The sequence below is a fragment of the Haemorhous mexicanus genome, chromosome 3 (genome assembly GCF_027477595.1).
Source record: "Haemorhous mexicanus isolate bHaeMex1 chromosome 3, bHaeMex1.pri, whole genome shotgun sequence".
Lineage (NCBI taxonomy): Eukaryota > Metazoa > Chordata > Aves > Passeriformes > Fringillidae > Haemorhous > Haemorhous mexicanus.
The window spans coordinates 46,676,179-46,689,833 of record NC_082343.1 but is presented as its reverse complement, the minus strand read 5'-3'; the positions used below and the strand labels follow the sequence as shown (position 1 = coordinate 46,689,833).

The 13,655-nt window shown below is 42.8% G+C and overlaps 2 protein-coding genes across 2 annotated transcripts in view; one reads left to right on the top strand and one right to left on the bottom strand.

Annotated features, from left to right (window-relative positions):
- Positions 1-2,554, bottom strand: part of ACTN2 (actinin alpha 2) — an 84,809-nt gene extending 82,255 nt beyond the window's left edge. Inside the window, exons 1-2 of the mRNA XM_059841657.1 lie at positions 2,239-2,554; positions 298-457 (exon numbers count right to left, since the gene is read on the bottom strand). The gene's annotated coding sequence lies outside the window, so the exon portion shown is untranslated. The remainder of the gene's footprint in view (positions 1-297; positions 458-2,238) is intronic.
- Positions 2,555-2,603: 49 nt separating this feature from the next.
- Positions 2,604-13,655, top strand: part of HEATR1 (HEAT repeat containing 1) — a 35,369-nt gene continuing 24,317 nt past the window's right edge. Inside the window, exons 1-13 of the mRNA XM_059841654.1 lie at positions 2,604-2,717; positions 2,906-3,084; positions 4,759-4,975; positions 5,870-6,011; positions 6,539-6,640; positions 7,553-7,693; positions 8,164-8,375; positions 9,481-9,614; positions 10,303-10,411; positions 10,761-10,871; positions 11,322-11,439; positions 12,709-12,816; positions 13,229-13,324. Of these exons, the coding sequence (XP_059697637.1) occupies positions 2,943-3,084; positions 4,759-4,975; positions 5,870-6,011; positions 6,539-6,640; positions 7,553-7,693; positions 8,164-8,375; positions 9,481-9,614; positions 10,303-10,411; positions 10,761-10,871; positions 11,322-11,439; positions 12,709-12,816; positions 13,229-13,324 (1,632 nt within the window). The 5' untranslated portion in view covers positions 2,604-2,717; positions 2,906-2,942. The remainder of the gene's footprint in view (positions 2,718-2,905; positions 3,085-4,758; positions 4,976-5,869; positions 6,012-6,538; positions 6,641-7,552; positions 7,694-8,163; positions 8,376-9,480; positions 9,615-10,302; positions 10,412-10,760; positions 10,872-11,321; positions 11,440-12,708; positions 12,817-13,228; positions 13,325-13,655) is intronic.

Below are 13,655 nucleotides of genomic sequence, written 5' to 3'. Positions count from 1 at the left end.
ATGTTTGGTATTTTTAGGCATGGAAATATGCATATTTCTGGAGGTTTTAAGTTATGCTAAAAGTAAGGTCACATGAAAGTTTCATGAAAGAAAAGGATACATAGAAGCCACAGGGAATATGAAGAAGCATAATAAAACTGGGGTTTTGGTTTGCACCACTCCCAGCCAGCTCCTTTGCCAGGTGATCAGAATCTCGAGTGTTAGAACCATCAGAAAAATAGTACCAGTTCATGTGAATTCAGTTATATCCTCTAAACACTTTGACACTGTCATAACTGCAGTGGTAGCAACTCTTACCAGCTCAGCAATTGCTGTGATTACACCCAGATCATACCATGTCAGAAGGAACGTGACGCAGAGTTAACACACACTCTCTATCAAGGCACTGGTAAATATCATCAGGCACAGAGTTGGACATCCAGCTGCATTTCCTCCCTCCGCTGCCACACCTGCAATGCTTTAACCCAAGCAAAGAAAAATCAGAGAGGAATAACAAAATGTTGGAATCAGGGGACACTCACAATGGATAAAATAAAGCATATAAATAAATCTCTGCAATCCCAGACTTTTATCAGCATTTTGTATTTCAGCTGCATGTTAAATGATTGCCAAGTATAGCAGCCTTACAAACAAATCTGTTAGTTCTGTCATAGCTATGAAGCTTCTCAACAATATGTGGAAATAGTTTTACAGAACTGGTGCTGGAATTATCTTTGGCATCATTTTGTCCATCTGCTGACATCAGTTGGGATAAATTTTATTTCTGATTTTTGTGCCAGCCTTTTCTTGGTTTGTCACAAGCCACATTCCCTTTGTGGCTTTGTGCACCAACTTCCAGGTGCAGAACCCTGCAACCTTGAGGGTAAACTGATGGGAGACATCACAGGTTTTAACATCAGAAATTTATTTTTAATCTGAGGTTAACCAAATCTCAGATGAGAGGCTCAGAGAAGCCATTGGGTTTCCACCCTTGGAGATATTCCAAACACAACTGGGCAAAACCATGAGCAAAATGCTCTAAGCTGGCCCTGCTCTGGGGATGAATCAGATTGCTTTTAGAGGACTCTTCCAGTCTGCATCATCCTGCGTTCTGCAACTAGATCTAGCCCACACACATCACTGCAGTTTTCAATACCTTCTGCTCATGGGAGTCCTGCACTTTCCCTAACTTCACTCACTCCAGATATGGAAAAATCCTAAAGTGGAACAACTCTAGTTGTTCTAGCTGTTCCACCTCTAGTTGCTGTTGGTTTGTTGGTTCCCGGGGAGTCTCCGGGGGGACCCTAAGCTGTATGCTCGCTGGTAGCAGCCAGCAGGCAAGGAGACTCCACACGGCTTCTGAGAGTGCGAATTAGATGAGGGTTCATTGGGGGTCCCACCCCCGGGAGCAGCAGGGTTTCTGAGGGAGAAGGAAGGGAGGGAGGGGGAGAAAGGGAGAGCCTAGCGAGAGAAGGGCCAAGAGAGGCCGTGGTCTCCCCCACACAGCTTAACAGGGAGATTCAGAGTGGGCGTGGAATAAGCCTTGGGCCAATGGGATTACAGGTACAGGATACTGCAGGGGAGGATCCCAGGCTTGGGATAAACCGTACATTTTCGAGGAGTGAGACAGAGCATACCATTTAACTAAAAGGTAACACCACAGTCTCTTCTCTGTGAAGACGTGTTTGGTGCATCCCCACTCCCAGCGCAGGCTCAGCACAAAGCCAGCAGCAGCGCTGGCACACTGAGGTGTCTCCATCTCTCCATTGGGGCTGCCTTCCCACCCTGGCTGGTGCCTGGACTGGTCGCTGCCAGGCAGGCTGGGCCTGCCCCACACCTGGGGGATGCCTCCAAAGGGACACTGCCCAGCGAGGCACCTGCCTGGATGTGTGGCACCCTCCTCAATGGCGACAACAGCTGCTTTCCTCACAGACACCAGCCACAGGCCCGCATGGCCGCTCCCGGAGGTGGCACATACTCAGCTGAATCCTTTGGGTTGGAAAAGACCTCTAAGATCATTGTGTCCAACCACTAAGCCAGCACGGCCAAGGCCACCACTAAACCGTGTCCCTAAATCCCACATCTACATGTATTCGAACTGCCTCGGGGATGGTGACTCCGTCACTTCCCTTCAGTTCCAATGCCGGACCACCCTCATGATGAAACAATGTTTCTTAATATCCAATCTAAACAAGAACACCTCGAAGCCATTTCCTCTAGTTCTGTCACTTGTTGCTTGGAGAAGAGGCCAACTCCCACCTGGATACCGTCTAGGACATCGTCCCCCTGAGCTTCCTTTTCTCCAGCCTGAACACCTCCAGCTCCCTCAGCTGCTCCTTACAGGACTTGTGCAGCAGACCCTTCACCAGCTCTGCAGCCATTCTCTGGATTCGCTCCAGCGCCTCCATGTCCTTTTTGCACTGCAGGGCACAGAGCTGGACACAGGATCTGATCCTTTCCCTGGTCCTTCTGGCCGCACTATTCCTGACACAGGCCAGGGGGCCACGGCCCGCTGGACACGCTGCTACCTCGCGTCTCGCAGCTCTCGCCCGGCGGCTCCAGCCCCTTTCCCGCCGGGCCGCTCTCCGGCCGAGCCGGGGGCGGGACCGGGGCCGGGGCCATGCCCGTGCCCGTCCCTCGCCGCCGGGGCGGGAACTTCCCGAGCCCCGGGAGCAGCCGCTTCCGGGTGAGCGGCTCGCGCAGCCCACGTGGGCCCGGCGGGGAGCGGCGGGAGCCAGGTCGGTGGCGGGGACCGGGGCCGGGACCGGGACAGGGACAGGGACACGTGTCACCCCTCCCCGGCCGGGCCCGGCTCGGCCACACGTGCGTGCCCCGAGCGGCAGCGGGGCCGCGCCGGGGCCGGGAGAGGCGGCTAGTTGCGTGCGGCTGCTCCATCGGCGGGCCTGCTGTGGTTTTCTTCCCCCAGTTTTCTCCGGAGGCTCCTTTCCTCGAAACTCGGAGCCATGACGTCCCTGGCGGAGCAGCTGAAGCGGCTGGCGCTGCCCCAGACTGATCCCAGCCTCCTGGACCGCAGCGAGGTGGCATCGCTGCTCTTCACCTGCAAGGAAGCCGCGACTATTGACAGGGACACGTTTTTTGCCATCGGTGAGTTTGCTGCTCAGATGCCACTGGTCTTAAAAACACTTCAAAAAAGAGATGGAGGAAGATAAATAGGAAAGGCAAACCCGTGTTCAAAAAAGGCCAAAAGAATAGTTGAAGAAGCTGCCGGCTAGTCAGCATCACTCCAGTCCTCGGGAAAACCAGGGAGCAGTGCCTCTGCGAGCATGTTTCTGGGCAATTGAGGGTAAGGTGATGGGGAAGAGTCAGGGATCACCAGGATGTTCAGGGACTGAAGAATTTTCCCAATAAGGGAAGGTTGATGGGAGGAATATCTCTGGTCTCAGTCAGTCTGGAGAAGAGAAAGCTTTGGATGGGTGTCATAGGAGCCTGCCATTGCCTTGAGGAGGTTCCCAGAAGATGCACCAGGCGTGTATGGCTGGAGGACAGGAGACAGTGGGAATAAGGTGGAAGAATAGGAGTTAGAACTGGATAGAAGGAAGAGCTTTTTCAGTGTGAGGACAGTCAAGCAATTAACAAGATTGTCTGGGGAGATTGTGGTTGGGGAAAGAAAAAAAGTGATTTTTTTGAAAACTTTGGCAGGATAATGCCGTGAGCAACCTGGTCCAATTTAGGAGACCCTTTTAACCCTGCTTTGAGCAGAGCCTGGGACTGGAAATCTCCCAGTGTGCCTTCTGACATGAATTCTTGTTTCATGAAAACATGCTGATGCCCTGCTCTTGGGTAACATTATGGTCACAAATAAAGTGACGGTAGCCTTTGCCGTCTTCAAATTCTTTATGCTCTATCCCTTTCTGGTTTTGTATAAATTTTTATCCAGGCATGTGATACTGTTGAATAAGTAAGCTGTTTTCTAAAACCATGCAGGTTGATGTCATGTTTTAATTTTAAGTAACAAGATTGTAGATATATATCTTTGATGCACCACAGTGTGGTTTTTTGGTTTCTTAAATAGTTACTCTAGAACTGTTTGGCTGAGTTTGAGGATCGAGTTTTTATGGTCTCTTGTCCAATATTGGACCTCTGATCCAGTATTTGATCACTCCACTGTTAGAAAAAATAAAGTCTATACATTGGGTTTGAGTTTCCTATGTTCCAGCTTGCATCTTGCGTCCTCCCATCCTTCCACTGTGCACTCTGAGAAGAGTCTGGCTCCATCTCCTTGATAACCCACACTATACCCTGTTAAGTAGCTGCAGACAGTGGGAAGATTTCCTTTTGGCTCTCTCTTCTCCAGGCTGAACAGTTCCTCCTTTCCATTTTATGTTGTTTTCCATCCCCTAGACTTCTCAGCATTCCTCTGCTGAACTCACATCCAGAAATGTTTTTCTTCTACTGATGATCTCAAAATTGCACACAGCTGCAGCTCACAAATGGAAGGGGACAGTTCCTCCCTCCCTCAGCCTGCTGGCCAAGATCTCAGGGACAGCACAACCCAGGATGCTGCTGGCCTTCACTGCTGCAAGAGCACTCTGCTGATAGTTGTTAATGCTGTTTTTCTTTGTCAGTTGAGAAATAGTTCAAGTATATCAAAGGTTTTGGTCTTAGGCCTCTTTACTGTTTGTTTTGGTTTGCTTGGTGAGGATGACATGTACCAGAATAGCAGAAAAGTTGGATATGTCCATGAGGAAGTAGTGGGTAGGACTGGAGAACAAAAACTATCGAGTTAAAAGCATTCCTCCCATTTTTTTTCCCCCACAGGGTGCACTGGCTTAGAAGAGCTGATGGGCATTGATCCTTCATTTGAAGAGTTCCAGTCCAGTTTGTTTAGTTCCACATCCAAAGGCCTTGAACGGAGTGTTCAGACTAAAGCAGTAAATCAGCAGCTGGATAAGAATATTTCATTGTTCCTCATTCACCTGTCCCCCTACTTTATGCTTAAGCCAGCCCAGAAGTGCCTTGAGTGGCTGATTCAGAGGTAATCCACTGAAAATCCTACATCTCAACAGATAAGGCTAGAAATGCAAGATTTATTTCTCCCCAGTGAAAAAAAATTTGAATAATTTTACTTCAGCTTTCGGAAAATAGGTTAGAATGTTAATAATGTCCATTTAGACTTAGTCCTTATGGGGCCAGATGCTCTTCTTTGCTAATTAGATTTTTGTCTTTTGATAAATTCCTGGTTTTGATCTGTCATAGTACTCTGTATAAAATTCATTTTACCTAAGTTGCCCAGCCCTAGGCATCTTAGAAATCACATAGAGAGGCACTTCTATATCGTGCTTTTAGAAATGGGCTTTGTAAAATAGCAAAGTTCCGATATTAACAATGAACCATGAACCCTAACTGTTCTTATTTCAAGGTTTTGTAAGAAGGTGTGAAGAAAAAAAAAATGAAGTATTTTGTGGTGTTATATTTATTTATATAAATTAACTTATCCAAATGCAGAAAGTGCAGTACTTCTTATTCTGAAAGAGTGTGTGATTTTCCTGAAACATACTTCTCTGAATCACATTTTTTCTATACATGTATTGTACTGAGAGATTCAAATTAGATTATTGTAATGTCTGGTTCAATGTCCTGTTGAAGCTTGTGCAGAAGAAATAAAGGTAATTTTTTGTTGTACAGGGACCTAAAATTGTTGATAGTGAGGGGAAAAAATCTGCTAGCACTGTTTTTTTCTTCTAACACAATCAGGCTACCTTGAGTTTCTGGACTGTAGGTGGATCATAGATCTGAGTCAGTCTGACAACCATGTCAGTCTTGCTTAAAAGCAAGTAAACAAGGTATTCTGAGAAGAATGTGGAGGGGTCTTTTTTCCTTTTTGGCTTCCAGATACTTTTTGAATACCTATGTATGTTCTTTTTCTTAGATTTCACATTCATCTCTACAATCAAGACAGTTTGATTGGTTGTGTTCTGCCGTATCATGAGACTAATCTATTTGTGAGAGTTATTCAAATTTTAGATATAAAAAGCCCAACTCATAAATGGCATTGGATGGATCCAATACGGGTAAAGTACTTAACAGATGCAAGATAGAAGGACCTTGAGGGACTTTATTTAATAATATCTTGACTCTTCTACTCAGCTTGTAAATATGGTCCACCAATTTATGTGGTTAGTTGTAGAACTGTACTCAAAGGTTTAATTGCAGGAATGGAGCCTGCATGCCCACATGTTGTTTCTGCTATCTTTCTTTAAAGGTGAAGTTGATATTAAAAGGCTTTGACTGTAATTACTCTTTGTTTTGGCTAAGTTAAAGCATGCTTTTAAGTGTGAATATTTGCTACTGCTAGGAAGATACATCAATTACTAGAATTTAGGTTTATTTGCATATAGGTTAAATGTAATTCTCTTCATATGTGTCTTAATGTAGACACAAAACATTCTAAAGCAGTGTGTGGCAATCCATAACTTATTTCAGTTTCAATGGTGTTAACTGACCAATAGGATTAATTTAGACATTATAGTAATGTTTACTTTCTGTGCTTCACTTTACTCTGAGTGTTCTAACTTTACTTTTTTTTCACTGTGTAAAGAAACCTGGAGTCCCTCTGGCAAGGGGTACTGTCATTACACACTGCTACAAAGACCTGGATTTCATGGATTTCATCTGCAGGCTGGTGGCAAAATCTGTGAAGGTTGTTCATTTATTCTAGAGCATTGTTTGTTGTCACTTTGTCTTCCCCGTGTTTTTATAGTAATGTGCTATTTCTTAGTATTTTGAACTGCATATCAAAGAGTAAAATCATTTATCAGTAAACAATATGAGGATTTCTTTTATTATAATTTGTGAAGATGACAGTCTGTCAGAAGTTCTTATAAGGAAATGACTGAGAACCAATGAGCTGTGACAACAATTTGGTCATACTTTATTATTTATTGTGTTGGCTCAGGGTACTTAATTGTCTTAATTTCTTCCATAAAGTCATTCCTGCTATTAGTCTTTAACTGTGCTCTGAATTTCCATGTCTCTTCTGGGGGTTGTCATGGGTGTTTTAAATACACATCTTCAAATACTAATGAGAATTTGAAATTGAGAATGTTAAAAGGTGGGGAGATTTTTTTTTGTTTTTTCAGTTAATATCAAATAGAGAGCTAGTTCTGTAGCATCAGCAGGTAAGATGTATGACAGATCCAGTTATTTAGAGAACTGGGATGCCTCTGCTGTCAAACTAAGCAAACGCAATAACAGAGTTTATTCACAAGTATAGAAGGAGGTGTTAAATGTAACACCATTTAGCTTCTTGGCTGTCCAGCTCTGAGTCTTGAGCAGTACACCAGGATCACAAGTGATTTTGGTTGCCTTATTCTGATTAACCACATCAGCAACCATTTCCATCTGCCCTGTCTATGAGCAGGAGCAGTAACCTCACCAGTAATCTGGTGAGGGTTGCTGCTGTGAGAGGAGATGACTTCAGTTGTGCCAGCAGGAGCTGCTGGAGCTTGCAGGCTGGAGTTCTAAGATTTTGGTAGTTTGTGAGAAGCCATTTTTGCATTTCCACTTGCCCTGATCTCTGAACAGCCGATTTTTTTTTTTTCCTGTGATCCAGGTCTTTTCAGAGTCTTCCAGCAACTCAGCTCAACTGAGAGTTCTCCTTGTGTTTTATGCTTCCACCATTGTGTCAGCTCTTGGAGCTACAGAGAAGATAACAGACACTATGATCTCTCTGCTGCTCCCTTATGTCCAAAAGGTAGGTGAAACTCTGTTTCCCTCCTGTGTGATGGAGGTGCACTGTGTTCTGCAGATGTGCATCTGCAGATAACCTCTGAGAGAGACATCCTGTGTGATACATACTGTACCACTCAGCCTGATTTGAAACGTCAGGCAGATGAGGATCCATGGGAAATAATGCTTTTTCACACCTCAGATGAGCACTTTAAGAACTGTTTTCTACTCTGCATGAGGAATGGACTGTGAGAAGTGGATACACAGTTTGAAGAGGGTCTTTGCTTTGAGATTTATCACACTAAACCATGAGGGAATCAGCGTAGACAGCCTGCTTTAATATCCTCTCTTGTCCATGACTGTTGCTTTGTCAACAGACAAAGCAGTGGTTAATAAATGTATCTTCTTTATCTGTGGATCCTGCACAACAGCTTTATCTTCTTGAAAGTTGAGTTTATGGCTGTGTTAAAAATTCACCTTTATCTGTTTTTCTAGGGCTTGAAATCCTCTGTACAGGATTACAGAGCTGCAACATACATGATAATCTGCCAGATGACAGTAAAAGTGACAGTGGAAACTTCCTTGGTGCATTCCTTGATGGTACAGATAAGCAAGACATTATTTAAAATGCCCTCATTAATCAGGGATGGGCTGGCTTGCTTGAACCTACTTCTGCAAACTCAGAAAGGAGATAAACTTGGGAAAAAGTAAGTCTTCATGAATCAGATTTTCCCACTTCCTAAAATTCCGAACTGTGCTTTGATAATTTGCAATTTTTATATCCTCTGTACTTCCCTGTCACAGGTTTTAGTAGTTGACATTTCAAAGGGCTTGTAAGTTCCTTTGGCTTACTTTGAAAATTTGTATGCTCACTGCAGCAGAGGAGTGTCAGTGGTGTGAGCTGCTCATCTCTTGGTGCCTCTGCTACTTCTCTTAGTAAGGGGTTGATGTCAGTGTGCAAAACTGAGCCCTGTCAAGTAAGAGGTTTTCTGGAAAGAGCAAAGAAGTTCTGCCCCTTCAGTGGAAAGGCTTTGAGTTGGTGTAGTTTAACACCTGAAGCCTTAAGTGTTTCTCTACCACCACTTGTTTGGTCTCACTTCAGGTGAGGTGTTCTCCTGGAGGCTTGTGTGGTAGGTTCCCATCCATCTGTCTGCCCTGCTCTGGCATAGTTGGCTTCTGATGGTAACATGCATTTGAGCATAGTCCCATATGCTACAAGGAATTTGCTTGCTGGCAGAGAGGAGTATTCCAATAGGAAAAATCTTCAGAGGGATATATAGAATGATCATGCTTAAACACTGTCATAGGTTAAAAAGTGCAGGTGTGGAGTTGATGTGTTATGCAGCATCCAGCCAGGTGGGTGTAAAAGGAGACAAGGTGAAGCTTTGTGTGAGCTGAAAGGGAAATGGCTTCTCCTCAGAGGATCTGTCATTACACAATTACTTCTCGTCCCTTTTGCTGCTTCTGGGGGATAGATATGCTCCTTGCTGTGTGAGGATATCTTCCTGTAATTCATACGAGTCTTTTTCCTTTTACTACCAGCTTTGCAAAAAATGTAGGTAGGTTCACTGTGCCATTGCAGCAGCTGTGCTCAACATGGCTGGCAGTACCCTCTTTTCTTCTTGGTATTAAATTTGCCAGTAAACATCTGGCATTAAGTGGAGCCCTTCGAATCTTTTCAGTGTTTGTTTACAATGGGGCTGTTACCTGATGCTGAAAATTGAATCCTCATGAAGTCTGCATAGTTTTGAAAGTGTTTGTAACCCAGATGAGCATACATACTTTTATTTTTTCCCCCTTTCAATTGTGCAGGCCGTTTAATTATCTGTGCAAAGCCCCAGAACTGGTGACACTTTTGCAAGGCCTGTCAGCAGGCTATGATATCTCTCCTCTCCTTCACTACCTGTTGCCTCACCTTGTTCACACCATCATGAAAAGTGATGCAGGTAAGTTAGCACAGGTTCTTTGTAAAACTTGGCTCAGCCTTAAGGATGGATAACTGTGGTAGATGTCACAGCTGTGTATTTGCTTCTTCCATTGAAACTGTGCCAGTACCTGTGAAGACCTGATTGAGCTTTTGTGTGTTTGTTTTCTTTTTTTTTTCCTATTTTTTTTTCTTCTTAGAAAAAGAAAATTTTCTAGTCTTATAGTACTATGAAATCTTGGATAGATTGCATGTACTCCATACCTGGTTAATTAGGGACAACTGTGTTTACCCAGTGATTAAATGTGCCTTGGGCACCAAAGCTGGCTGGCATGCAGTTGTAGCCTGTGTCTGTGCTAGAGAGTCTGTATGCACTGTGGCTTTGTAATGCTGAATCACAGCTGGGAAAGCTGTTTTGTTCAAAAGGTCCAGATTCACACCAAGGAATGCCCTAGGGAAGTTGCTGGCACAGCTTTTAGCAGCGGGTCCGGAACATGCCAAAGTATCCTTAAATTTATTGGCAGCAATCCAGGCTTTGGCATTTTAATGACATTGGTATAAAGCATTGCTAATGGATCACAGAGAGTTAGTGCTGGTAATCAATGAGCACTGTGGTCTTCAAGAGGATAATGCCTGTAGAAGCTGTTTGCTTTAATCAGTAGAAGGGGCCTGTTCTCTAACTACTGTTCATCTTTTATGATTGTCCTTAGAGGAGCAAGAAGAATCTGAGGAGACAGAAAATGACATTTATATCAAGCATCTTCAAGCTATTCTTGAGAGTATACCACTGGAAAAGGATTTAGATTCCCTGTTGGCTTCGTGAGTTGACTTCAGTTCTTTTTCCTATGCAGTAGTGCAGTCACTTGTGGCTTAATAAGAGATAATTCCTGACAATGGCATTAGCGTTATATGAGCATGTTTTTATGAGTTCACAAGTAAAGTCCAGATGTGGATTTTGAAATTCAAACCTTCAGTAACCCAGAAGAGCCATTCATTTAGCATTTGTGGGAGTGGTTGTGGGACAGAGTGAAACTTGAGGCCAGCAGCAAATCTGTACTGAAATAACTAATGTATACTAATCTTAATCTGTTAAGCACTGTACTTTATGACAGGAATGGAAAGATGCTGTGCAAAATGTGGTGGCTTTTCCTTTTGTTTGTAATTTTAGCAAGTTTCTTGAAGAGTTTATCTCCTGTGGCACAGAGATTGAATCTAATCCCACCAAAATGGCTGCACTCAATCAAAAGGTCCTTCCTCTCATCAGACTTCTTGAGAGAAAGTAAGTTCCATTTTTCTGTGACAGACCCACAGTCTGTAGAGTGGTGATATCAGCTATGATCTTGGATTATTTGGTGTAGTAAGCACAGTAGTCTTGCTGAAATAGATACAGAAGGAATAACTGACTCCTAATCTCTGTCCAAATTTTGTTTTACTGATTGTGCTTACGTATTTTGTTTTCACTGTAATACGTGGACACAGACCCACTGGTTTTGTACAGCTCTTTACTTTGTAGCATGACCTTCTCTGCTCATTATGTCTCCTAGTGGTCTGCATATCATTCATCTGTGTTAAGACATAATGGTTTATTGCTTTTGCAAAACCACTTAAAATATCTGGTTTGGATGAATGCATGTGCATTGTTTCCTTGGTTTTCCCTGTATTTCTCCCGTAAATACATGTTTTTCTGTAATCCTCTGCAGAAAGTATTGAGGGTTTTGCCTTTTGGCAGGTATCCTAAAGCCTTAGACTCTGTGTTGGAGAAGCACCTGGAAGATTGCGCAGATGAGGCTGACCAAAATCTTTTTCATCAATTTATTTCTCTTTCATTAAGCTGTGGCAAGTACAAGGTAGGTAGGATTATGATCCTAGCTCTTATATGGTTATACTGTCAGAAGGCTGATTTTTAACATAGTTCTGCTCTCTATTACTCCTTATAAACAAACTATCATTCCCACAAGAAAAGAAAAAAAAGAAAGAAAAAAACCCCAAAACAACAACAACAACAAAAAACACACAAAAAAAAACCAATACCAAAATAAAGGACCCTAACTTGATTAAATATTTTGGGAGGGAGTTTGGTCAAAACTGTGGTTAAACAAAAGCTATCAGGTCTTTTAAAGTTTTTTTTGTCATAAGAACTTGTAAGGGTGAGATTTTTCCCCTGGTTAAAATGTATGCATTTCCACCTGCTCCAATTGCTACCAATATTTTTTTTCTTTAGAAACATGGCCACTACATACACTGTAGGGGTCAATAGTGAGAACACAGTGGTGCCCAGCAAGGCCTCATCTTACTTAAGGATGTTGTCAGTGGCAGAGATGTCTGATTTGAGAAAGCTGAGAAACAACTTTATCACTGTTGAGAGAAGATGGCTTGGTCCTTTTCCTTGCACTGATTTTATGAATGTTTGCAGTCGGTAACAGGGAAGAACAGAGTGACCACAGAGTTCTTCCTGTGCCATTTCTGAAGAGCAATTGAAACTCAGCCTAACACAGAATAACCATTACTACAACAGATCTGGCCAAGGAATTTATTAGAAGAGCTGGTTAGTATTATGGCTGTTGTTTGCAATGATTGAAGGACTGCAAGCAAACATGGTGAACTACATAAAGAAGCGCTTCCTGTATGTTTGTACTGATTTAACAAAGGCACAGATTCTGTGTCTGGGTAACAAGTGGATTAACAGAAACACAAGGCATGCAGAACAAAGGCATATGACTCTTCCAGCTTTTAAGGTTCCTGAGATAAGTGCACACAATTGGACTAGCAGGGATGCCTTTTTAGCAGTTTCTGTCTGTGCTCTGTCACACTGACATTGTCACTAGAGCTTTCTCAGAATCCTTAGATAAGCGTGATGCTTTTCTAGGACATAGTGGCGTCTGTGGCTTACTGTACTTTTCAAGCTATCTTCCAAAAACTGTCTGCAACAGTGAAGAAATTTAATAATTTAAAACAGTTATACCATATCATTGTGCTGCAGTTTAACTTTCTAGGTCTTGATTGTGCAGGTTTTCTTCTGATACAAAAAAATGCCATAAGAATGTCTCCCATTATCCTTATGTATATTTAAAACATTTTTAACATGCAATGGGGTCACTGTGAAATCTGTATTTCAGTTTCTGGAAGTCTCTGATACCTCCCTTCTGCTTAGTTTGAATCATCCTCAGCCTGCCGTGCGGGTCCTGGCTCTTCAGCATTTGAAAGATGTTATTGAAACTTCAAAGGTTTGTGTCTGAACCTCTCACTTACAGAACTGATTTAACGTAGAATGTCTTCAAAAAGCTGTTTGCCAGACTTACCAGTTGAAGATGAGTGGGGTGTGAAACTGTGCCTGTGTCATCCTTACTGCTTTTCCTGGTGTTTTCAGTAGGCTTCTGTCACCATTTCCCCATATTCTGGAGTCTGGATATAGTTCTTGTTGATTAGCTGCTCACATTCTCATAAAATCCAATTTAGTTAATATTTCTAGTTTTCTTTCTTTTGTTATTGAAAGTTAGTCTGCCTGTGAGGTTTAATTTAGATGATATTACCACTTCTCTTACACTAGAATTCAGATATTTCATTAAAAGCCTGTAAAGTGTTCTACAGACAAATGATTTACTTTCCTTTTGACTCTCTTTTCCTTTATTTTTTCAGGAAGGCTTTGATCAGGCTTTCATAGAAGAAGCAATTTTTGGACGGCTCAAGGATGACAACAGAGATGTTGTGATGTCTGCTCTCAGTTCTTTGGAGGTAAGTGTGTGTCTTTAGGCATGTGAGATGTTACCTGGTCTTGAACATGTGTGTATCTGGAATGTATTCTGTGTAGTTGTCTTTCTTGTCCTTGTGTTCCTATTGCATGACTTTTATCCTTTAACAGAATAAAGCAGCACAAATACAGGAGGCTTGTGTTGTTTGCCATCTCACAAATTCCCCCCAAATCTCTGCTCCCTGATCCTTACCAAGGACTAGGCAGTTAAAGTGAATTTATCCATTTTGGGTTTTGTTTTTTTTTTTTAATGTAGCTACTGAAGCATACTTAAATCTTTGATTATTATTTGAGGCACAGTTCCTGTTTATTCTG